Source organism: Panthera onca, chromosome B4, assembly GCF_046562875.1.
Source record: "Panthera onca isolate mPanOnc1 chromosome B4, mPanOnc1 haplotype 2, whole genome shotgun sequence".
NCBI lineage: Eukaryota > Metazoa > Chordata > Mammalia > Carnivora > Felidae > Panthera > Panthera onca.
Genome location: NC_138345.1, coordinates 58,160,342 through 58,182,777, shown reverse-complemented (window position 1 = coordinate 58,182,777; position 22,436 = coordinate 58,160,342). Strand labels below are relative to the sequence as shown.

The 22,436-nt window shown below is 34.3% G+C and overlaps 1 protein-coding gene across 7 annotated transcripts in view; it reads left to right on the top strand.

Moving 5' to 3' along the window:
- Nucleotides 1–22,436, top strand: part of DNAI7 (dynein axonemal intermediate chain 7) — a 76,926-nt gene that overhangs the window by 26,584 nt on the left and 27,906 nt on the right. For 6 of the 7 annotated variants that reach the window (XM_060658129.3, XM_060658126.2, XM_081796130.1 and 3 more), the window contains 6 exons: nt 894–985; nt 2,981–3,082; nt 3,947–4,084; nt 9,019–9,165; nt 11,723–11,826; nt 13,611–13,920. In XM_060658129.3, the coding sequence (XP_060514112.1) occupies nt 894–985; nt 2,981–3,082; nt 3,947–4,084; nt 9,019–9,165; nt 11,723–11,826; nt 13,611–13,920 (893 nt within the window). The remainder of the gene's footprint in view (nt 1–893; nt 986–2,980; nt 3,083–3,946; nt 4,085–9,018; nt 9,166–11,722; nt 11,827–13,610; nt 13,921–22,436) is intronic. The other variant, XM_060658124.3, reaches the window with a different exon arrangement.

Genomic DNA, 22,436 nt, shown 5'->3' with positions numbered 1-22,436 from the left:
AGAGCCTGGAGCCTGTTTCGGATTCTGTGTCTCCCTCTCTCTGACCCTCCCCCGTTCATGCTCTCTCTCTGTCTCAAAAATAAATAAACGTTAAAAAAAAAAAAAGTTTTAAAAAAAATAAAAGTCTGTCCTCAGGCTCCACGTTGATTTTTTTATATACAATCATTATTAAATCCTTTTTAGGTGGCTCATGATAAGAATAAGTATCAGGATCTAGAACATGGGGAAAGTTTTATTATATTGGATTAAACTTATATTCTTCAACATATCTTTCATATTTAATAGTGAAAGCAAGAGAAGTTTAAGGTAATTGCTTCTGGAGGTGCCTGGGTGGCTTAGTCAGTTAAGCATCTGACTCTTGATTTTGACCCAGGTCATGATTTCACAGTTTGTGAGATTGGCCTGTTGGGCTCTGAGGGGACAGCACAGAACGTGCTTGGGATTCTCTCTCTCCTTCTCTTTACCCCTCCTATGCTTACACCTGTGCACACTCTCTCTCTCTCTCAAAATACATAAATGAACTTAGGAAAAGTGGTAATTGCTTCTAATGATGTAGATATAAGAAACTTATGGAAATCTGAAGATTTTACCTCTCCTTAATTACCTATGATAGTTCTGTCATTTTTTATTATTTAAAATTATTATTGGATTGCTATAAATTTGGAGAAGAGAAATATTATTATGGGCCTATTTTTTTTTTTGGCCAGAAACTTTGAGTCATGTTACTTTTTTGAAAGAAATCCAGCATTTGTCTTATTTCTACCACATAATATAGGCTGTAAGTTCTATAAAATATTTCACTACCATTATATCTTGAAAATATTTTAAGTAATTTTAAGGGATTAAAATTAGATTGATTTAATCACTGAGAAAAAATTTTTTTGGTTCTTTAGAGGAAACCCGTGTGAAACATGAAAAAGAAGAAATGGAAAGACTTGAAAGACAACGGGTTGAGAGAGAAAAATGGCATCAACTTGAAGCAAAAGTATGTAAACATTAGTAATGTTATTAATGAAAACAAACTATGTAGCTATCAGATCTGTTTGGCCATTTAATGTCACCCTCCCCCATACCTACCACTAATGTTTAGGCCTATGTAAACTGGTTTAACAACTTTAATCCTACCATAAAGAAGTGAAATTATTACCCACAATTCACAGATAAGGAAATTGAGGAAAAAGGAAGGTAAGCAGCTAATGAGTTGGAGCCAAGACCTAGTCATAAATAGTCTCACTTCAGAGCCCTTGCTTGTAGGCATTAAGTTATTTTTCTTGATCTGTTTTATAGATAATTAAACAGGGCTTCCTCCCCCAAAACTCAAATTCTACCTCTCATATTTTAGTTTTACTTCTCTTTTTTACCAGAATTACCAGGATTTTTCATATCAGTAGTTCTGATCTCGACAAGCCTCATAACTGTTAAAAATTGAAGGCCCCCCCCAAGGAAATTTATTTATGTGGGTCATATTTCTCAATATTTACCACATTAGAAACTCAAACTGAGAAATTTTAAGACACATCATATTAATAGACATTAAATATTATATAAAATAAACATTAATAAAAATAAGTAAATATATTAACATATTTTAAGGAAGAAAACTATTGTACATATAATTATATATTATTGAGTTATAATTGACATATAACATTGTATTAGTTTCAGGTATAAACATGGTGATTCAATGTTTGTATATATTGTGAAATGATTATTCCAGTAAGTCTAGTTAACATTCATCACCACGCATTCTATATGTTTTAAATTAGAGAAATAAGTGGCATTGTTTATATTTTTAAAGTCTCTTTGATGTCAGACCTAACAAAAGACTGCTAGATTCTCATATCTATTCAGTATTCTGTCTGTTACAATGAGTTTTTATCAAAGTGCATAAAGAAAATCTGGCCTCACACAGAATCATAGTTGGAAAAGGGTAATATTGTAATAGCCTTTCAGGTAATTGTGGATATTCTTTTTGATTCTATACCAAAACTCAGTAAGTCATAGTTTCTTAATATGGAATGTGAAATCATATCAATGAAGTTTTCAGAGTGTTATACTAAAACATTGATCTGTCTTACACTTTAAATTGATCTTGTATCCATGTATGATTTTGAAATATCATACATTGGTTGCTTAGAAAAACTTGATTTACTGAATAATTTCCTTCCAAATGTTGACACGTTTTTATTATTAGTTACCAAAAATCACATGCATTGTTGTCTTCCCCAATCAAATCAGAAAGGTTTTTAAGGATTGAGAAAATGTCAAGCTCACAGTGGTCGATACAAGTTTTTTTGTTTAATTTGAATTTTTATTTGAAAGCTTGAATTTTATTATTGGTAACAAATACTTTTAATTCTTTCCTGAAAGTGACATACTCAGTGCATTCATTTTTGAGAGTGTCTGCCAAAATACTCAAATAATCGTGCAAGCAGTGGTTTCTCAAGACAGCTTTGTCCTTTGAAACATGGCAGAACGCTTTATGCATACTTCTCGCTTTATGCACATAGAACAATCAAAAGACTTATGCTGAAGGGTTGACACTTAACAAAATTAATAGTTTTCACTTCCTCAGGTCACTCTTATATGAAAATGGCTGTTTACTACCCGCAAACCCCAAAGAATATGACTCCTAGTATAGCTTGTGCCTTGATTTGTGCTGAGACACCAGCAATTTTAGACCATTTTGCACCATTAGTGTAAATGTATACACTGCAAAAGAGGCAGATACTGTTTCAGTATAATTATGAAGACATATTTGACCTCACAGATCCCTGAAGAGTCTTGGGGACCCACCAGGTGTCTGCAGATAACTTGCAAACCTCTGTTTCAGAGGAAACCTTTTGGAAATATCAGTTACATTGAAACTAATTTTAGTGTTCATTTTGAAACTCAGTATTTTGCCGAATAAAGTTTAGATGCTACCTGTGAAACATAAAGCTAAAATTAAAGAGCCCACCAATGTATCCCCATGCAACAGGATCTAGAAAGGAGGAATGAAGAACTTGAAGAACTTTATTTATTAGAGGAGTGTTTTCCTGAAGCAGAGAAGTTGAAACAAGATACTAGATTGCTTTCTCAGGTAAAACTGATTTTGTGTGTTTGTGTGTGCCACAAGAGGAAATTATACTCTGATATCCTTTTTAATCCCCTCAGATTTTTAATTTGTCTGTAAAACATCTCTAATTTGACAAATCTGTCATATTGCATGTAGCAAAGTAAATTCACATACCTTTGTAGAAAACTATTGTCAATAATAAGACCCTTGAAATTTTTGTATCTTTTGACTCTGATTTAATTTTGGGGGAATCTATACTGAAGAAATTATTCTGAATTAAAACAGAAAACTTTGAGCTTAAGTCAATCTAGCATTGCTCAAAACAATGTAACTTTGGAAAAAAATAAAGGTTATTATAAGGAGAAAAAGAAAAAAAAACTATAATAATATGGCAAAAGATGATTACACTATAATTTTAAGCAAAGTACAATATGATTACAAGTGTAGAAGTTTCATAGACTGCAAAATGAATGGAAGTACTCATACTAAAATGACAGTGGTGATTAACAATTAGTAATAATTTGGAAAAAAAAAACCCACAAAAAACAGTAATAATTTGGTAAGTAGATATTAGCCCAAGTGTTGGCTTTTGTAAATACAGGAGCTATATGTTTAGAGACGAAAGCAAAACAAAACCAACTCATAAATACTGTTTTTTAAAAATATGACAATTACTAGAATTGCTATTTATTTGAACTAGTGAGGCTTATAAATTATTTTGATATAGAGAATTTGGTTATTATAGAGATATCTCAAGTAGGCAGTTAAAGTCATAATTTTTTTTACGTAAATTGGGAATACTAGATTATGAGAACTGATACTTGGAAAAAAGTTATTTAATCTTTGCATTTTCATCATTGTGACCCTTCCAACATTTTTATTCCACAGTGGAATCACTACATTCAATGTGATGGAAGTCCTGATCCTTCAGTATCCCCAGAAATTAATACTTTCATTAGTCTGTGGAAAGAGGAAACAAATGAGACTTTAGAGGAAGTGATCACGAAGAGTAAATTAGTGCTAAATGTATGTCCTAGAGTATTACTCTGTAATTTTAAGTTGTTTAAGTTACAAATTGTCTGGTATCGACTCCAAAATAGAAATAAATTAAACAAATATATATTTGTATTTGCCAATTAATAACACTACTGCGTGTTTAGATATCGAGAAAAATATTTAACCTTTCTCTTTTTTTTTGTTTTTACAACTCCCATTTTTATTTTTTATCTTTGCCACCTTAGATAAGGTCTGTATAGCATAAATGTGAAACATTATGTGTCTAATCTAAGCAGGGGGAAAAAAATCAAGTTGCATCTATTTATGTAGATAACTTGGAGGGAAAGTGCATGATTTTATCTTGAGTTGAAATTTTCCACTATTTGGTGATTCACTACACATACTTTTCTATGTCAACTATGTGCCAGGCACCTACTCTTCTAGGCATGAAAGAACAAAGATGAAGAAGAATATCCTACCTTCTAGTTCTGCAAATAGGATGGATAGGCTACCCTGAGGAACTAGCACTTTATGATGCACTTAAAAATGCTAAAAAAATAATGTTTTAATGATATTTAAGTTCATTGCCTATTTCAAAAGAAAGTAAGGGAAAATCTTGGAGGCCATAAAACAATTCAGAAAAGTGGGCAAATCTCAAAGTGAGTGGCTTCCCAGAGACACCACTTTCCAAGAGGCTTCTTTTTCTGTTAAGTCTTGGGTTAGCATTGGTTTAAAGGACCATCAGGAAGCAAAGCCTAGGGTCCATGCAAGGTGGCAAGTTGGATCAGAAATTCCATGTATGGCTGGGAGCCTCAAAAAGTTATTGTGGATGATAGGGGAAATACCTGCTCTGCAAAGGGAGATGATAAGAACTTGTTTGGCTCATCTTTAGCTTATTGAAGGGAAACAAAAATGTCTCTACTGAGAATTCTTAATCACAAGTGAATCAGAAGTTGTATTGGAAGAATTTACCAAAATATAGCACACAGAAAGAGATAAAGAGATGAAAAATATTAATGAGCAGTTAATGGGTATGTATGATAGAGTAAAAGGGGCTAAGATGCATCGAAAAAGGGTACCAGAAGGGAATGACAGTATTCAAAGAGAAAATGGCTGACATCTTTCCAGAATTGAGGAAAGATACAAACCCTCAGATTCAAGAAACCCAACAAATCCCATTAGGATGCATAGAAAGAAACCCATACTAGGCACACTTACATAGTAGTAGGAACTGGAAGGAATTCACTGCACTTGGTCCTATTCTAATGCTTTTTGTTGCAATTCCTCACCACATTCTTGTGCTGCTTGTCACTGGGGTTTACTTCTTCAGCATGTTGTTATGAAGATGGAGTAACTCCAGACCATTAAGCTCATAACATGCATTGCCTAATTTGATGTGGGCAAGCGTATGAGATCCATTTTACATATGTAGAGAGAAAAACTGTGACTTGCTTAGAGTCTCCTATGAGACTTTAAATAGGGCTTACTCTGACTTTCCAGAAGCTCCCAAGCCTCCTGTCCAGTGAGATATTTGGACACCAGTGAATTCATTGTACAGGGTTCTTGCCATTGCACATCCTCTCTGCCGGCTGCCATGGCATGCTGCTGGCCCAGGAAGCCAGTGCTCTGCAATAGCTGCGAGAGACTGGGAAGTAGCACTGGAGTTCACTAGTGATGAGCTGGAAGTGAAATCTTCCTATTATGAGAGTGGGTTACAGAAATAGAAGGAAGAAATAGTACAGAAAATGAGGAAAGGGCAGGTAAAACAAAATAGGAGAGGAGGATGATCATAGCAATAGGAAACTAAAGAGGGCAGCACTTGAGGAACAGAAAGAATTGGATAGCAGTGACCCCACGGTAAACACTAAGTTCCAAATTATCAAATGTATTTATTTGGCAAGCTCTTATATAATACTTACTATTCCAGGCTTTAGAAATAGTTACTTGCTGAATTCTTATAATAACCCTAGGAGGTAGGCACCAGTATTCTCATTTTACAAATGAAGAGGGCATAGTGATGCACAGAGGTACAAAGATGTTATATAACTTACCCAAGTCCACACTGCTAGTAGGAAGTGGCTAGGATCGAAGCCCTGCATGCTGGCTTAAGTCCATACTGCCCTCCACCACAATGCCACCTCTCTTAATTTAGAAAATTTCTAGGTATTATCTGTGTCAGTGTTCAAAACTAAATCCTGCCACTTATTAGTTGTTCCTTGGTCATGCTGTGCCTCAATTTCTCTCAACACTTTAAATATCTCCACTCTCTTCTTGATTAGATGATTTCTGGGAAGTTAAATGTAATTCGTAATTTTGTTTCTCTTAAGGTAAGGTGTTGTTTCCTCTGGCTTCTGTCGGGATTTCTTATCTTTGATTTTCTGTAGTTTGAAAATACTATGCCTAAGTGTAGTTTTCTAGGGCATTTATCCTGTTTGGTGTTCTCCAAGCTCCCTGAACCTGTGGTTTAGCATCTGATATTCATTTAGGGAAATTGTTATTTCAAATATTTCTTCTGTTCCTTTCTCCCTCTTTTCTCCTTCTGGTATTCCCTTTACATGCATGCTATACCTTTTGTAGTTGTCCCACAGTCCTTGGATACTTTGTTCTATTTAAAAAAAAATTTTTTTTTTTACTTTTTGTTTTCTTTGACTTTAGTTTTCAAAGATTCTATTGTTATGTCCTCTAGCTCAGAGATTCTTTCCTTTGCTAAGTCCAGTCTACTAATAAGCCCACCAAAGGCATTCATCCATTTCTATTTGGTTCTTTCTTAGGATTTCTATCTCTCTGCTTTACGTTGCCCATCTATTTATGCATGCTGTCTGCTTTATCCAGTAGAGCCCTTAGCATATCAATCATAGGTGTTTTGAATTCCTGGTCGGATAATTCAATATCCCTGCCATGTGTGGTTCTAATGCTTGCTTTGTCTTTTCAAATAGTGGTTTTTGCCTTTTGGTATGACTTGTAATTTTCTCCTGATAGCTGGACATGATGTACCGAGTGAAAGGAAGTCGTATAAATAGGGCTTTAGTAATATGGCTGTGAGGTGGGGCTGGGGAGGAGAAGAATCCTATAGTCCTGCAATTAGGTCTCGGTCTGTTAATAAGCCTGTATCTCTGCATGGTGAACTTCACAAGTGTTTTTAATTTATTTTATTCCCCTCAGGTGGGAGGGGATGGCTAGTGCTAGCTGGAGTTATTTCCTTTCCCCCAGGTGAGTGAGGCTTTGATAAAAGTCCCAAAACTTAGGCTCTAGTTAATTAGTTTCCCCTAAGATCAGGCCTTGTTAAGGATAGAGTACTCTGGTGTATTTCAAAACCGTTCCTTTTCCCTTCCCTCTGCTGGAAGTAGGAGGGGATTCTGCTCCCATATTTATTGTGAGAACCTGGTGGAGCATTTGGAGGTAAGTCTCACAATATTGTGGGCTCTCCTCCTTCCATGGCTGTGCTCTCCTGGAGTTTTTAACTCTCAAGAGCTGTCCACACTAAGCCTTCAGTAATTTGTCATTTGCAGTTTCAGATGTTCTTATCTGGCACTGGTTTCTGCAGTGGCTTTTGTTCCTGAATATACCATGGTAAGCTAACTCCCTCTGTTCACTTATAGGTCTTTCCAGTCTTGAGATCAGGCGTTTGCCCAGTCTCCTGCCTTCTTGTTGATCGAAGAAGAGTTGTTGATTTTTCAGTCTGTTGAGCTTTTCACTTGCTGTTAGGAAGGAGTGGGGTCTTTCAAACTCCTTACCAATGGAATCAGACTGCCTTAGTTTCCTTATCTATAAAAATAGGCATAATAACAGTATCTACCTGATAGAGTTATGATGAAGATAGAATGAATTAAAACATAAACATTTAGAACAGTTCCTGGCACATAGTAAGTGTAGGAGAGGGGAAATTCTTCTATCCTTCAAGCTTTCAGCTGGACTGAGAATTCAATATACATGAGACGTGCATGGAGACCCAATAATGAAATTGAAACCCAAAGAAATGACCAAGGCAGGCAGTTTTTATACATTTTAGACAATCGATTTGTGAGGAATTTACAAGATAAGGAAAATAGGTGTTTGTGAGCTTTAGTTAGTAAGGAATTCTAAGTGGAGTTTGGTCTGATGTGGTAGATTAGTAAAAAAAAAAAAAAAAAAAAAAAAAGTAACAAGGTTTATTTCTACAGTTTTCTTGAGTTTAAAGTTCCTATCTCTGGTCTTTTTACTTCTTAGTACAGGGAAGGTATTTTCATATGGGAGATTTGTTTCCTGCTTTCAGGAGACAGAGGAGGGTGCAAGTGTCTTTACACTGGTTGCTTCTCAAGTAGCTTCAATTCAAAATGATCAATATGCCATTGTGCTACATTTGGGGGTGGCCTGCCGTGGGCACCTACATAAATATTCAGTACATATTAGTAACTATCTGCTCTTCCACCTTCGTCTCATTCTCCTTCTCATTATTGTTTATTTGCTTGTTTTAAATTTTTTTAATGTTTATTTTTGAGAGAAACAGAGAGCAAGTGGGGGAGGGGCCCAGAGAGAGAGACACACAGAATCTGAAGCAGGCTCCAGGCTCTGAGCTGTCAGCACAGAGCCGGACTTGGGGCTCGAACTCACAAACTGTGAGTGAGATCATGACCTGAGCCGAAGTTGGGCACTTGTCTGATTAAGCCACCTAGGTGCCCCTCCTCCTCATTATTGTTATATCACTATTTCTATTGTTCCATTGTCTTCAGCATCCAAGCTATGCCTCCTCCATAACTTGCCAATAGTTGAGAATTTTTATAAAGGAGTATCTGGAGGAAATATTTTTATTTTTCCATGATCTTAAATAATACAATTAACACAAGAAAGGATTTTTATGTTTTACTGATGATATGATGTGTTCGTCAATTCTAAAGTGATAGAACATTGCCTTTTCACTTTTTCTTTGACTATTTGTCAGAAGTTTATTTTTAGAGTAAATTTTTACTTTACATTTTACTTTATAGTTAATTGAGAAATTGAGATTACTTTTATTGCAAACGCCATCATATGATTTGGAAGATAAAGCTATAATACAATACCAAGGATCAATTCTAGAGCTGCAGGAGCTCCTCCATCTTAAGTTCAATGTAGCCACAGAACGACTTCTCAGAGTAAGTGTGATTATTTTACTCATAACTTATGATTAACTTTTATAAGAATGAAAACTTTATGCTACATAATAAAACATCTAGTATCCTTTTTTAATTAAAAGGCTATGGAAAAGTCAGTAGAATAATAGGCACATACATTTATCCGGATCTAACAACCATAAATACTTCCTTTTTCCAAATTTTTATTTATGTTTATTTTTTGAGAGGGAGGGAGAAGAAAGCAAGCCGGGGAGGGGCAAAGAGAGAGGGAGAGAGAGATCCTCAGCAGGCTGCACGCTGTGATGCGGGGCTTGAACTCATGAGCTGTGACGTGAGATAATGACCTGAGCTGAAACCAAGGGTCAGATGCCCAACGAGCTGAGCCACCCAGGTGCCCCCAACCATAAATATTTCTAAAGAAAAAAAAAGCATTATCAATGTAGTTAAAGTCCAGTTTTTTTCTTATACTTGTTAAGGTTTAGTGGGATCACTATGAAAATAAATTCACTAAACATTGTATGTTAGATATTCACTACTCTAGATAAATGAGTTGAAAACAATTATAATTATTGGTAGTCACTCTATTTTTCCCAATTATCTTATCGCTAAAAATAATATCAAAATAACTGTAAGATCATTATTATACCTTAGGAAGTAATAATTCCATACTCTAATATCCATATTTAAATTTTGGCTACTATCCCATGAATGTCTTCTATAGCCGTTTTTGTTTTATTTTGTCCTCTAATCAGAAAACAGCCTTAAGGTCACACATGGTTTGTGGTTATTTTGGTTTATTTTGGTCTAGAACATGTCCTCTGTATAGTGTTGGTAGCATATGTTCTAACTACAAAAAGAAATGCAAAGAAGGCTTAAACTTCACTAAATTTATTGTTAGTAATATTCATATAATTTTGCAACTCTTTGATTTGTAAGAAAAACAGGAAGTATATTAAAATTATTAGTAATCAAGATTATTTTAAGAGAAAAACAGTACATAAAAGATTAGGAAAAAAATACTGTAATGTTAAATTTGAAGTGGAGATATCAGTGTGAAGCAGATTTCTTTTTAATCCTTAAGATGGAACCAAGTCTAACTGGGGTAAACAGCTGATTCCGGGTCTGGAGCAAGGACAGTGAAAGATGAGATTGAATTATCTTGTGCTAGAAAGCAAATAAATACTTACACACTATTGGAGTCATATCCAAAGGCATAGAACTAGCCTAAAGAAGCTTTCACTGGTCAAATTTGCAATAATTTGAATATCAGAAAGAATAATCATAATTGATTATAACACATTAAATAAAGAAAAATCCATGGGTCTAAAGTGATAACTCCAAAAAGGAAGGGGGACAGTGGAGTAGGGGGAACGAAGAGTTCTTTACAGAAGAATGCCATCTGATAAATGTAGAAGGAATTGTAAGTTAGAAAGTCACCATTTTTCAGTCCCCAATTGTAATAAATGATAAGGATCATTTTCACCTAGATAATTAGGTGAAAAGTTGTTGAAGAACACCTGATTCTCCTAGTGCCAAAGTATTAGGCCACAGATTATTTATTGATTGGGGAAAAGTATACTTTGTAACTGGGAGAATATGGGTACTTACACCTTAACCAAGTGATCAAGTCCACATTGTTAATAGTGGGACATCATAGAGCTCCTGATAGGATGCAACATGAAGAACACAACATAAGGTCCAATGCCTTCTTGCCAAAAATAACTAAGCCTATGTACACACCTAACTTTCAAAAAAGTTACAAAAAATAAAGGGGATAGAAAAGCAAGTTAAACAATACCATGAGGAAACAATCAGATAAATTCACAGTGTTCTACAAGACAGCTATTCCGGATACTTCAAAAGGTAATGTCACCTTTTAAGGAAAAAAGTGTGGGGGATCAATGACTTTTTAAAAATTAACAATATATTCAATCTCCAGTACTTCTAAGGTTTTACAATATGGCAGCTATACACATACAGTATTGACTTATTTGAGGCATTTAAGAGAGCTAACATGCAACAAGCTCTATTTGTTTTTATCAAACATTCTTAAGAACATCCTTAAATTGTGCATTTAATGTTGGACATCAAGTGTCAGACTAATGAAACATGACTCATTTGGATTTCATAAACTGGAAATTTTGTTTTCTAAATTTGATAATGTTCAGAAATGAACTAGCTTTTGCAGTAGCATGATCTACATTTTAATAAGGTACAGATAAAGAAGTAGGTGTATAGTTAAGATGAAAAATCATGATAATGCTAAAATTGAAAAGGGTTCATGGTAATCATGATAATGCTAAAATTTTAACAGTAATCCTGGGAATACAGGAGCAATTTTAATCCTTAGAGACTGTAAGGGAAACTGAGTGCAAAGGTGAAGCACATTTGTATCACTGAAGTTCACTTGTATCATTCAGAAAATTTTTTAAAGCAATTTTTTGTTAGTTTGATATTTTTACCCAGATTACTCTTTTAAGTAATAAAGGGAATCTAACACCTAAGTAATGAAATGACTCTTGTAAGTTGCATAATTTATGAGGCCTCTAATCTTTTATGTTTTCTTTTTCTGTTACAGCAAGCTAGTACATTAGCAGATCTGGATAGTGGAAATATGGAAAAAGTCATTCAAGATGAAAATGTTACTGTATATGTGTGGGCAAACCTCAAGAAGAATCCAAGGTATTCCCATGGGTGATACTGTAGGTCAAAAGACATTGGGAGTCACATCATGATGATCAGGCATATGTCTTTTGCATAATAGTGTGGTATACATGGATAAAACCTATGTTAGGAAGTCAGCCAGCTGGAGTTTGAATCACAGAACTGCCATTTATTTACCTGAGGCAAGTTACTTAGCCTTCTGGAGCTTCATTATATCAATGGTCAACTGATGATTATATTACTTAACTTAATAGGATTGGGTTGAAGGTTAAATATTAATATAAAAATCATAGCATGATGTTTAGTACAAACAAATGCTGAATAGATAAATGTCTTCCCCTTTTCTTTACCCACTTAATTCACACCCCCCATAGGGTGGTAGGTGCTTTCTACATGGCAATCTAAAACTTTGAAAATCTTTGTGAACTTTTTAAATAATACCTAAAAAATACATATATATATATAAATTATATTTAATTATATAAATTATATAAATAATTGTATATATAGTATATATAATTAAATATATGATGTATAATTATATAAATTATATAAATTTTATTTAATTATAAAAATAAAATATATTTATATTATATATATATATATTTAAGTGATGTTTCCCCACTTATTTACAGGTAATAACATCTTTCTGAGAAATGAGAGTGATAATGATAAATTTATAATTACTTCTGCTATTTAATCTTCAACAGTTCAAATTAATTGAGTTAGTATGGCAGTGAGTTCTAGGGGAAAAAAATTGCAAAGTAAAAGTTAGGAGGCCTAGGTTCTGGTCCCAGCTCTGAAAAGGCTAGTCATATGATAGTGGAAAGAATTGGACTTTAATTTTGATATTTAGTAACAGGAATGGACAAAATACTTTCCAAGTTACATTTGCTGTAAAATACTCTGGTTTAAATCTAATGAGACAGTGTATTAATATAACCCTTTTCATTATAAAATGTGTTGCCTATAGAAATTACTCTGTATAATTTTTAAAGAAGTAAAATGAATAGCCCTCTATTAACTGTCCAGATTTAAGAAGAGAATTAGAAGAGAATTAGATGGTGTCTTTTTACTAAGATAGTGAATAGTGGAGGCAGAAACAAGTTTTGTTTTATTTGATGATAATGAGGGGGGCTGCAGGCATGACGAGTTTAATGTTGGGTCTGTTGAGTTTGAAGTACTTGTGAAATATCCAAGTGCAACTGTCTGAAGGCACTGAAAAAATCTGAGTTGATCTATTTTGGGGAGTCATTATCATAGATCAGTAGTTCTTAACTTTTTGGGAGTCATAGACTCTTACAAACTTTATTACATACACATCATAGATAAGGGCATTTTTGGGCCTCTTAAAGCCGATTCAGGGATCCCTCTTCTGTCCCACTACCCCATCCCAAGACACATAGAACTCATGTTAGAAAAGCCAGATTACATAAGTAATGATTGAAGCCATCAAAATAAGATCCAAGGAGAATATGTAGAGGGAGAAAGAAAGAGGGCCTGGATAGAGAACTGAGTAATATAATATCAACATTTAAGGGACAGGAAGAAAGCCATACAGGGGAAACAAAGAAGGACCTGCCTGAGATGGAAGAGAAGAGTATGGGGTCATACATCCCAAGAGAGTGTTTTTGAGAAGGATAACACTAGCAACTGGGTCCAAATTGCAAAGCAAGCAAGCAGGCATGGGTTGGGACTCAAACCTGTGGCAAAATTAAAGTGGAGAGAAATCTTGCTTAGGTATAGATTCTCAGCAGACTTCGTTTTCTACAGTCTCACCTTTTTGTTAAAATCATTAACAGGTATAGAAGTGTCAGATTCTCTGAAACACAAATTAGATTTGAAATTCCAAGGATTTTAGCAACAAGTGGCATTGCTATACGACTCCTGCATACTCACTATGACCATGCCACACCACTGCGCCCTGTTTCAGCATCATTACAAGGACATACTGCCACAGTAACTCACTTTGTCAAAGATGAAGTTCAGAAGGGAGAAGCAGAAATCAGCAAAGAGCTCCAAGAAGAGTATAAGCAACAAGAATGTGAGTCTGTATCAGTTTGTGAGGAAGAAACAAAAGTTGAGGAACAAGGTGATACTGAAGTACAAATGGTAGGACACATTTTTTAAATGTATACATTTTCTTTATGTAAAAAATGTTATTAGATTCCCTTGAAGCATTCTCAAGATTTTTTTCCTTAACAACTAAGAAATTGTCTGAAAGCTGGTTTCTTGCCAGTGGCTCAGTTTTGAATGTATATATTTTCTTCTTGCCTTTTATTTATAGTCACTATTCATAATTGAGCCTGTTGTTTCCACATCCTAAAATTCAGCACAGGAATTGCTCCTTTTTATTCTAGGGATATGCCTGAACAGCTTTGAAACAAATTTAATTTTTGTGTATTTTATTTCCAACTCACTTAAGGGAACTTGTCATTAAATGGAAATTTGTAGTAAATACTTTCACTAACTGAAGGATTATCTTACATTACTTTCTCACCTGTTGGTTTTATAAGGTGGAATTTTAGAAAGTAAAATTGATTTTCTTAAATTGCTGTACTCCTCTCTTAAAATTGGACATCTTTCGATATAATAACATATTTGGGCAATTTACTAATCCTACTCCTTTAGTTGTTTTCTGCTCTTTTCTATTTCTGGGATTTTCAAGCCACTTACTTTTTATGTTAGAATTAACTGTGTCTTTAGAATTTTTCAGAACTGAGTGGCTTTTAAGTTTGGCCATAAACAATCTGCATTTTAGGAAGGTCCAGAAGTAGCAGGTTTTCCTACAAGTGCTAAGACACGACATGCATTGTTTTATTGGTTTATTTTCTTTAAACAGGGTTAAGAATTAGATTGAATACGAACTTGAAATCAGAATAGGGATTTATTAGATATTCTAAGAATAAATTTAATTGAAAAATTCCACTTTAAATATTACACCAGAATAAAAGATTATAAAGATTCTTTAGCAATATAGAAAATGGATATGACATGATGATCTAAATACAAAGACTAGTATTTAGAGTATGATTACAAGCATGTCAAAATGAAAAGGAATAGGGGAGGAGAACCCAGAAACTTGTATATAGCTGACATTTTGGAGAGGTGGGAAATGATTTGCTCTTTTAAAAAAATTTTTTTATGTTCATTTTATTTTTGAGAGAGAGAGAGAGATAAAGTGCGAGCAGGGGAGGGGCTGAGAGAAAGAGAGGGAGACGCAGAATCCGAAACAGGCTCCAGGCTCTGAGCTGTCAGCACAGAGCCCGATGTGGGGCTCAAACCCACAAACTGTGAGATCATGACCTGAGCTGAAGTCAGTGCTCAACCGACTGAGCCACCCAGGCACCCCACAAATAATTTTCTCTTTAAAAATTCGTCACTTAAAGAAATGATCTTTGATCAATCCTATAGCTTTAAAAAAAAACAAACAAACTTAAAGCTTAAAAAAAAAAAAAAAAGCTTAGGTAGCTTGGTAGCTTCACTAGAGTTCATATTTCCTGTTATCCTGCCTTTCCTGAACATACGGGATGATTACACTCTTCACCACCTTGAAGTTAGGCATGACCATGACTTGCTTTACCTGATCAGATGTGAGTGGAAGGGACATACTGATTTCTAAAGGTGGGAAAAATAAAGAATGAGTAAATGGGCCCTGGACTTGACATTGTTTAAATATGCAGTAAAAAAGGCCAAAATGAAAACCCATTAACTTAAAATTTGACAGGATTCATGGTTGAACATTCAGAACTGTTAGATGCAAAAAGCATCTGAAAATGTTTGATCTTGATCTGATTAAAAATGTTGGATAATTTCTCTCCCCTCAGGTCCCTTGATTATATAATTAATGTTTTGTGAAAACCCACCAGCATTTTATTCAAGAATTTCACATTTAAAAATTTTTAAATTAGAAAACATAATTTGATAGATTACTTGAATTTACATGGCTAACACAATTCTTTCTTATGCACACGTCTTTGTTAAAGGGGCCTCATGCAGTGATGATTTATTATGCTCTGTAAATGTTGGAAATAGTTATATATAAAAAATGTAAGCATATAGGGACGCCTGGATGGGTCAGTTGGTTAAGCATCCAACTCTTCATTTCAGCTTATGTCAGCATCTTGCGGTTCGGTTCATGAGTTCAAGCCCTGTGTCGGGCTCTGCACTGACAGCATGTGGAGTCTGCTTAAGATTCTCTGTCTCCCTGTCTCTCTGCCCTTCCCTCTGCTTGTGCTCAAGTACACACACACACACACACTCTCTCTCTCTCTCTCTCACACAAAATAAATAAATGAATCAAAAAAATGTTTTTAATGTATAAGCATATAAATTCACTGACATACTCAACAGTGAAATTATGTATTTTTCTCAAGGTCTGTCATTTATTTCAGACAATAAGGAGTTATTTACAGTAAGGAGTGCTTTCCTTTACTGTCAGCAGTTGAGCTCGAGAGTACCAAATGAAGATTTCCTCAGCTCAAATGGCTCTTACCAATGTGTTTACATTGCGTTTTTCTGTTATTATTTAATGTTTTATTGAACAGTTTCAACGTCTAACTAACAGTATGCCAATACCTAATGTTGATAATGCCACAAAAGTAAACCCAGCAAAAGCATTCCACCCAGTGGTAAATTGCATGTTTTATAGAATGTTGAAGCTGTCCTCAAATAAGTAGTCTAGGAACCCCAGACTAGAAGTAGCAGGCAATTAGTGATATGGCAGAAACAGTTTTATTTTATGAAACTTCTCCACAGCCTGGGAAGCTTGGCCAACAATTGTGTGAATGGTAGATGGGGGAACCTGGCTGGAGGGAACTTTGTTATCAGGGGATTTGAAAAGAGAAAATTGCCTGAAAGATGAAAATAACATTAATTCACTTACCACCCCTATTTCCAGGAACCAAAACACTTACCACACCCAACAGGCATGTGTAGATGCTTCTGCACGTGTGCCCCATCATCCTTCCAAAACTGAGAAAGTTAATATGAATAGTGCTAAAGCATTCTTCCACAGAAGCAGAAGAAACCTGTAGTAATGGTTAAGTGTGCCAAGGCAGGAGGGAAAAGCCATTTCCTGTGCTGGGAGGCTTGGTGGGGTGGGGTCAAGTCAGGGGAGCAGTAATTGCTTAGAAGAATCCCTCAAGGCACTTGCTGTGCTGTGCTAGGTAACAAAAGAGAGAAGACAGTCTTTAACAGTTGTCACCTGGGTCTACACTTGCCTCTAATTTTTGTAAATGTGAGTAGACTGCAGGGGGCAAAAATCACTGGATTTATAAAAAAGGATCAGCAGCTCAAAAGAGGAGGTCAAAGATAATTTGGTGGAATTGATGTGGAAAAAAAAAGTAAGAGAAATGGTAGAATGAAGTAAGAGGTTCAAACTCTGTATAAATTTCCAGAAATCAAGAAGGGAAAGAATGAGTTTAGTATAATAATTGGCAGTAGAACAGCATATAAATTTTTATATTTCACTCTACAGACTAAAAAAATACGGAGTACTTTGTTTTTATATTTAAAGCTTTAATCAAAGCTCAAAATGATAAAAGTATATGAGGAGAACATAGAGAAGTTATTTTATTATCTTTACTAAGGTCTTATCAGTGCATTAAAATCAAGACCATAAAAGGAGATTCACTGGATCCAAACATTTGGTTTTTTTATTTTTTTAATGTTTATTTGCTTTTGAGAGAGACAGAGTGTGAGCAGGTGAGGGGCAGAGAGAGGGAGACAGAATCCGAGGCAGTCTCCAGGCTCTGAGCTGTCAGTCAGCACAGAGCTTGATGCAGGGCTCGAACCCACAAACCACAATATCATGCCCTGAGCTGAAGTCGGACGCTTAACCCACTGAGCCACCCAGGCGTCCCTGGATCTAAACATTTGCATAGCCCAATAAACCTCACTATAAACAAATTTGAAAGATCATGAAATGAGAAAACTATTTCAACACATAAAACAAGAGGTTAGTATTCGAATCGAAAGAACTCTTACAAATTGGTAAGACAATATCCTAATGTAAAATTAGGCAAAGGACTTGAGGAGGCAGATGAGAGGAGAAGTGTAACTAACCAATTGAAAAATGAGAAGATACTGAATCCAATAAGTGATCAAATTAGAAGCAACATTATATCTGTCTTCTCAGATTGAGTATGAGGGGGAGGACTCATTTTCGCATACTGTTGTTAGAAATGTAAATTTGTATGATCTTTCTGAAGGGCAATTTGGCACATGTAAATGTAGCTATCAGTGATTTTAATTTTAGTAATTTGTTTTGAAATAATAGGACAAGTAAATAAAAATGCGCTACAGTGTTTATTGAGATATTTTTATAGTAGCAAATATAGTCCACAGATTAATTATCAAATAGTCAACAGTCAAATATTAGTAGTCATTCAAAATAATGATATCGATTTTATATACTTATAAACTTTTATATACTTATAGATTTTATATACTTTAAATTTTAAATTTTTAAGATATAATTGACATACCTATTAGCTTCAGGTGTATAACATCTATTTGATGTCTTTACTATGAAATAATTACCACGATAAGTCTAGTTAACATTCATCATCATACATAGGTACAAAAATACAATTTTTTTTTTTGTGATGAGGACTTCTAAGATCTCTCTCTGCAATTTTCAAGTATATAATACAGCATTGTTAATCATAGTCACCATGCTGTACATTACATCCCCAGGACTTATTTTATAACGGGAGTTTTGTACATTTTAGCCGTCTTCACCCATTTTACTCACCCCCACCCTTAGTAACTGCCAATCTCTTCTATGTGTTTATGAAGTTGTGTTTGTTTTTGTTTAGCTTCCACATACAAGATAATCCAGTATTTGTCTTTCTCTTACTTCACATAATGCCTTCAAGGTCCATCTATGTTGTCACAAATGGCAACATTTCCTTTTGTATGGCTTAATAATATTCCATTGTGTGTATATACCATATTTTCTTTATACATTCATCTATCAGTGAACACTTAGGTTGCTTCTAGTACAGTCTTGACTACTGTAAATAATGCTGTAGTGAACAGTATATATATATTTTTTAAGTTGGTATTTTTATTTCCTTTGGATAAATACCCTAAAGCGGAATTTGCCTGATCATATGGTCACATGGTGTCTCTATTTTTAATTACTTTGAGGAAGCTCCAGACTGTTTTCCATGGTGGCTGTACCAATTTACATTCCCACCAACAGTGCACAAGGGTTCCCTTTTCTCTATTTCCTCGTCAACCCTTGTTACTATCTTTTTGAAAACAACTAACAGGTAAGAGGTGATATTTCACTGTGGTTTTGATTTGCATTTCTCTGATGGTTAGTGATGTTGAATACCTTTTTATGTACCTGTTGGTCTATCTCATGTACCTAGAGGTCTTCTTTGGGAAAAGGTCTATTGAGATCCTCTGCCCATTTTTATATTGGATTGTTTCTTGCTATTGCACTATATAGATTCTTCATATATTTTGGATATTAACCCCTTATCAGATACATGATTTGCAAATATTTTCTCCCATTTGGTAGGTTGCTTTTTTTTGTTGATTGTTTCTATAGAAGCTTTTTAGTTTGATGTAATCCCAATTGTTCATATTTGCTTTTGTTGCTTTTGCCTTTGGTGTCAAATCCAAAAAATTGTTACCAAGACCAATGTCAAGTTTACCACCTATGTTTTCTTCTAGGAGTTTTATGGTTTCAGGTCTTAGGTTCAAGTCTTTAGTTCATTTTGAGATAATTTTTGTGTATGATGTAAAGTGCTCCAGTTTCATTCTTTTGAATGTGACTGTCCAGTTTTCCCAGCACCATTTACTGAAGAGACTGTTCTTTTCTCATTGTATATTCCCAGGTCCTTTTCATAAATTAATTGACCAAATATGCATGGGTTTACTTCTGGTCTCTCTATTCTGTTCCATTTATATATGTGTCTGTTTTATGCCAATATGTTACTGTTTTAATTACTATAGCTTTATAATATAGTTTGAAATTAGGACATATGATGCCTCAGCTTTGTTCCTCTTTCTCAAGATTGCCTTGGTTATTCAGGGTCTTTTGTGGTTCCATACACATTTTAGGACTGTTTTTTTGTAATGCCATTGGAATTTTGATAGATTTCACATTGAATCTGCAGATAGCTTTGGACTACCTGTATCTGTATGGACTTTTTAACAATTTTAATTCTTTCAATCCATGAGCATAGAATATCTTTCCACTTATTTGTGTTTTTAATTTCTTTTATTAGTGTTTTATGGTTTTCAGTATACAAGTCTTTTGCCTCCTCAGTTAAATTTATTCCTCATATTTTATTCTTTTTTATAGAATTGTAATTGGATTATTTTCTTGATTTCTCTGATAATTTGTTTTTAGTGTATCGAAATGCAAGGGATATTTGTATACTGAGTTTGTATCCTGCAGCTTTACTGAATATGTTGATAAGTTCTAACAGTTTTTTTGTGTGTAGTCTTTAGGGGTCTTTCTATATATAACAGGGTTTTCCTGTATATAATATCATGTCATCTGCAAATAGTGTTCCTTTCCACTTGGAGGACTTACTTCTTTTGCTTGAAATAATTGCCCTGGCTAGGACTTCTAATACCATGTTAAATAAAAGTGGTGAGAGTGGGCATCCTTGTGTTATTCCTGATCTTAGAGAAAAAGCTTTCAGCTTTTCAGTGTTGGGTATGATGTTTATGGGCTTGTCATATATGGTCTTCATTATGTTGAGGTACATTCCCTCTATACCCACTTTGTTGAGAGTTTTTACAAAAAGTGGCTGTTAAATTTTTTTAAAATGCTTTTTCTGCATCTACTGAGATAATCATATGATTTTTATCCTTCATTTTGTTAATGTGCTATATTACATTGATTGATTTGTGGATGTTGAACCATTCTTGAATCTGTAATATATCCTACTCAATCATTATGTATGATCCCTTTAATGTATTGTTGAATTCAGTTTGCTAATGTTTTGTTGAGGATTTTTGCAACTATGTTTATCAGGATTATTGGCCTGTAATTTTCTTATGGTGCTGTTGTCTGGTTTTGGTATCAGGGTAATACTGGCTTTATAAAATTAGTTTGGAAATATTCCATTTTACTCTGTTGTTGGAAAGACTTTGAGAATGGTTGATGTTAATTATTCTTTAAATGTTTGGTAGAACTCATCAGTGAAGCCATCTGGTCCTGAATTTTTGTTAGGAAGTTTTTGTTTGTTTGTTTGTTTGTTTGTTTGTTTGTTTATTGAATTTCCTCACTGGCAATTGATCTGTTCAGATTTTCTATTTCTTCAGGATTCAGTCTTGGCAGGTTTATGTTTCTAGGAATATCCATTGCTTCTGGGTTGTATATTTTATTGGTGTATAATTGTTCAGTGTAGTCTCTTATGATCCTTCATATTTGTGGTATCAGTTATAATGTCTCCTCTTTCATTTCTGATTCTGAGTTCTCTTTTTTTCTTGGTAAATCTAGCTAAAGTTTTGTCAATTTGTTTTGTTTATCTTTTTAAAAAACCAGCTCTTAGTTTTATTGATATTTTCTATTGTCTTAGTCTCATTTATTTCTGTTCTGATCTTTGTTATTTACTTCTAATTTGGGGCTTCATTTGTTCCTTTTCTAGTGCCTTTAGGTGTAAAGTTAGGTTGTTTATTTGGAATCTTTCTTGTTTCATGATGTAGGCGTTTATTGCTATGAACTTTTCTGTTATAACTTCTCTTGTTGCATCTCATAGGTTTTGGTATGTTGTGTTTCTATTTTTATTTGTTTCAAGGTGTGTTTTTTAAATTTCTCATTTGATTTCTTCTTTGACCCATTGGGTGTTCAGTAACATGTTGTTTAATCTCCACATATTTGTGGATTTTCCAGTTTTCTTCTTATAATTGATTTCTAGTTTCTTAACATTGTGACTGGAGAAGATGCTTGATATAATTGTAGTTTTTTAAAATTTCTTAAATTTATTTTCTCTAAATTTAAATTTAAATACAGGCTTATTTTGTGGTCTAGCATATGATCTGTACTGGAGAATGTTCCATGTGCACTGGAGAAGAATGTGTACTCTGTTGTATTTGGATAGAATGTCCTGTATATGTCTGTTAAGTTCATCTGGTCTAACATGTCATTTAAGGCATTGGTTTATGTCTGAATGATCTAGTCATTGGTGAAAGTGGGGAATTAAAGCCCCCTACTGTATTGTATTGCTGCCATTTCTCCCTTTAGATCTGTTAATAATTGGTTTCTTTGTTTAGGTGTTCCTATGTTGTATACACAAATATTTATAAGTGTTGTATATTATTGTTAGAATGACCCCTTTATCATTATGTAATGACCTTTGTCTCTTATTAGTCTTTGTCTTAAAGTCTATTTTGTCTGATAAAAGTATAGCTGTGTTATTTCTCTTTTGGTTTCCTTTTGCACGGGTATCTCTTTCCATCCCTTCACTCAGAGATTCACTTTAGTGAATCTATATAGATGGGTCTTCAGATTCCACATATGAGTGAAATCATATGATACTTTTCTTTCTCTGCCTGACTTATTATGCTTAGCATAATACACTCTAGTTCTATCCATGTTGTTGCAAATGGCAAGATTTTATTCTTTTTGATTTTCGAGTAGTATTCCATTGTGCATG